Source organism: Lathyrus oleraceus, chromosome 6 (genome assembly GCF_024323335.1).
Source record: "Lathyrus oleraceus cultivar Zhongwan6 chromosome 6, CAAS_Psat_ZW6_1.0, whole genome shotgun sequence".
NCBI lineage: Eukaryota > Viridiplantae > Streptophyta > Magnoliopsida > Fabales > Fabaceae > Lathyrus > Lathyrus oleraceus.
The window spans coordinates 142,263,862-142,265,982 of record NC_066584.1 but is presented as its reverse complement, the minus strand read 5'-3'; the positions used below and the strand labels follow the sequence as shown (position 1 = coordinate 142,265,982).

At 43.7% G+C, this 2,121-nt stretch overlaps 1 protein-coding gene across 1 annotated transcript; it reads right to left on the bottom strand.

Annotated features, from left to right (window-relative positions):
• Nucleotides 1–200: 200 nt before the first annotated feature.
• On the bottom strand, nt 201–1,640 carry LOC127094454 (uncharacterized). Its single transcript, XM_051033285.1, has 2 exons — nt 531–1,640; nt 201–416 (listed from the first exon to the last, which is right to left on the bottom strand). Exons 1-2 carry the CDS (start codon nt 1,638–1,640, stop codon nt 201–203), a joined length of 1,326 nt encoding a protein of 441 aa, XP_050889242.1.
• Nucleotides 1,641–2,121: the final 481 nt, after the last annotated feature.

Genomic DNA, 2,121 nt, shown 5'->3' with positions numbered 1-2,121 from the left:
CTAGACACCCCCTCTTCGCGATCTTCTTCACTGATCATCGCCACCTATTTTCCAAAGATATGGCCAACACTAGTGAACGTTTTCTCTACAGAAGGAATATGTTCTTTGTTATGTTGGTAGCCGACTTTATTTGATGACGGGTCATAACACAGGTCAAACTTGTCTCGTTTCTCTTTCACTTCCACCACTTTGCCCCAGTCTTAAGCATTTTCACTTTCCATAACAGCCTTAGCTCCTTGCCACGAGGCCATGGATAGTCCTGATTTCGGGGTCTCCAATGTCTGTTGGATGACCATCATATTTACCACTTCCAAGGATTGGAATGGTGTTTCAGTTATCTCGCCATCCACCTCGATATATCGCAAAGATGTCAAGTGGCTAACCAAGATATCCTCCTCTCCTCCAATCACAATCATCTTGTCATTTGTAATGAATTTCAACTTTTGATGCAGAGTGGAGGTGACAGCGCCTGCGGAGTGAATCCAGGGTCTCCCGAGTAGGCAACTATAACTGGGATGTATGTCTATGACCTGGAACGTGATATTGAAAATAGTTGGACCTATCTTGATTGGTAAGTCAACCTCTCCTATCATTGCTCGCCTTGAGCCATCAAATGCCTTTACGATTAGGGTGTTGGGTTTCATACTTATCCCTTCTATTAGCAGCTTTATCAAAGTTGTCTTCAGCATGACATTCAGTGAGGAACCTGTGTCCACTAATACCCTTGATAGTATAATGTCTATGCATTTCAAGGAGATATTTAGGGCTTTGTTATGGTTCTTTCCCTCGATCGGCAGTTCATCATCATTAGAACCCCAAAAATTCCCAGTGGTCACACTAGTTATCACATCGTCAAACTGTTCTATCGTTATGTCCTTTGTGATATGTGCAATGCTTAATACTTTCAACAACGAGTTCATGTATGCTTCTGAGTTGAGCAATGGAGATAACATGGAGATCTTTGAAGGTGTTTGATTCAGTTGGTCCACCACCTTATAATTTCTCTTCTTGATTATCCTCAGAAATTCCTCAGCCTCTTCACGAGTGACTGCAGCTTTAGGAGACAAGTGCATGTCTTGCATTTCTTGATTAGGGACGGGGATCTGGACATCAACTTTCTTCCCTTTAGTCTTTGCAGAAGTATCATCAGTTCTTGGCGCGAACACTCGGCCACTACGTGTCATTCCTGCTGGCCCCATAATTGAAGTGACATTTGGTTCGTTGATCATCAAAGGTTGGTCTTCCTTCCCCTGCTTAAAAGCCTTGGGCTGATATATCCACGGGACTGCCTTCTCATATTTATATGCGAACGGTGCTGGAAACTCTATCACCAATGGGCTTATAGGTATTTCCACTTTAACCTCATCATAAGAGATGTCCACCAGGGCTATCTCTTCCTGGCGCTTGCTCTTGACACGACAATTTATCTGTAACTCGCCTCGATCCAACATTTGTTGTATAAAATTCCTCAATTTTTTATTGTTATCTTCAGCAACTAGCTCCTCCGGGATTAGTCCACTCTTCAGCAATTGCGCTCTTATCCTGGTGATAGGGGTTTGAATCTCTTCAACCTTGCGGATCAATTTGCCTTGATCACTCTCCTCAATGGCACTGACGGAAGCATCCTTATACGTTGGCATGGGATTGATGTTCACGTTCGGGCGTCTCGGAGTGAATGAGACGGCCTTTGCTTCGATCAAGTCTTGTACCCGATTTTGAAATGCAAAATAATTCTCCAAGGTATGACCAGGTGCTCCCAAGTGAAAACTGACAATAGACGTTAGCATCGTATCCGGGTGGATATGGAAAAATAGCCGGTTTAAACTCCCTCAATGTCAGAAGGCCCTCCCTCAAGTTTCCTTCTTGGAGGTCTTGGCTTGAATTGTCTTGGTGGTGCAGTATTTTGCTCATGATGATGTTAGTGGTGTTGTGGTTGATATACTTCTTGTTGTTGTATTGGCTATTGATACGGTATGGGTACCATGGCGGCCACTCGGCCATATGAAGCTTGTTGCTTCCCTTTATAGTTTCTAGATATGGCGTTTGTTTCACCTTCTCTTTTCTTTGGGAAACCTCTAGAATACTTTTTCGGTGCACTAGGGGCTGCCACAACTCCTGGAA

What these genes read in the sequence shown, in the direction of transcription:
- LOC127094454 (XM_051033285.1), bottom strand. Translation starts at nt 1,640, where the DNA reads ATGCCAACGTATAAGGATGCTTCCGTCAGTGCCATTGAGGAGAGTGAT. An exon ending in TTTTCAATATCACGTTCCAG is followed by an intron (nt 417 to 530) that starts GTCATAGACATA and finishes ACAAATGACAAG; the next exon opens with ATGATTGTGATTGGAGGAGA.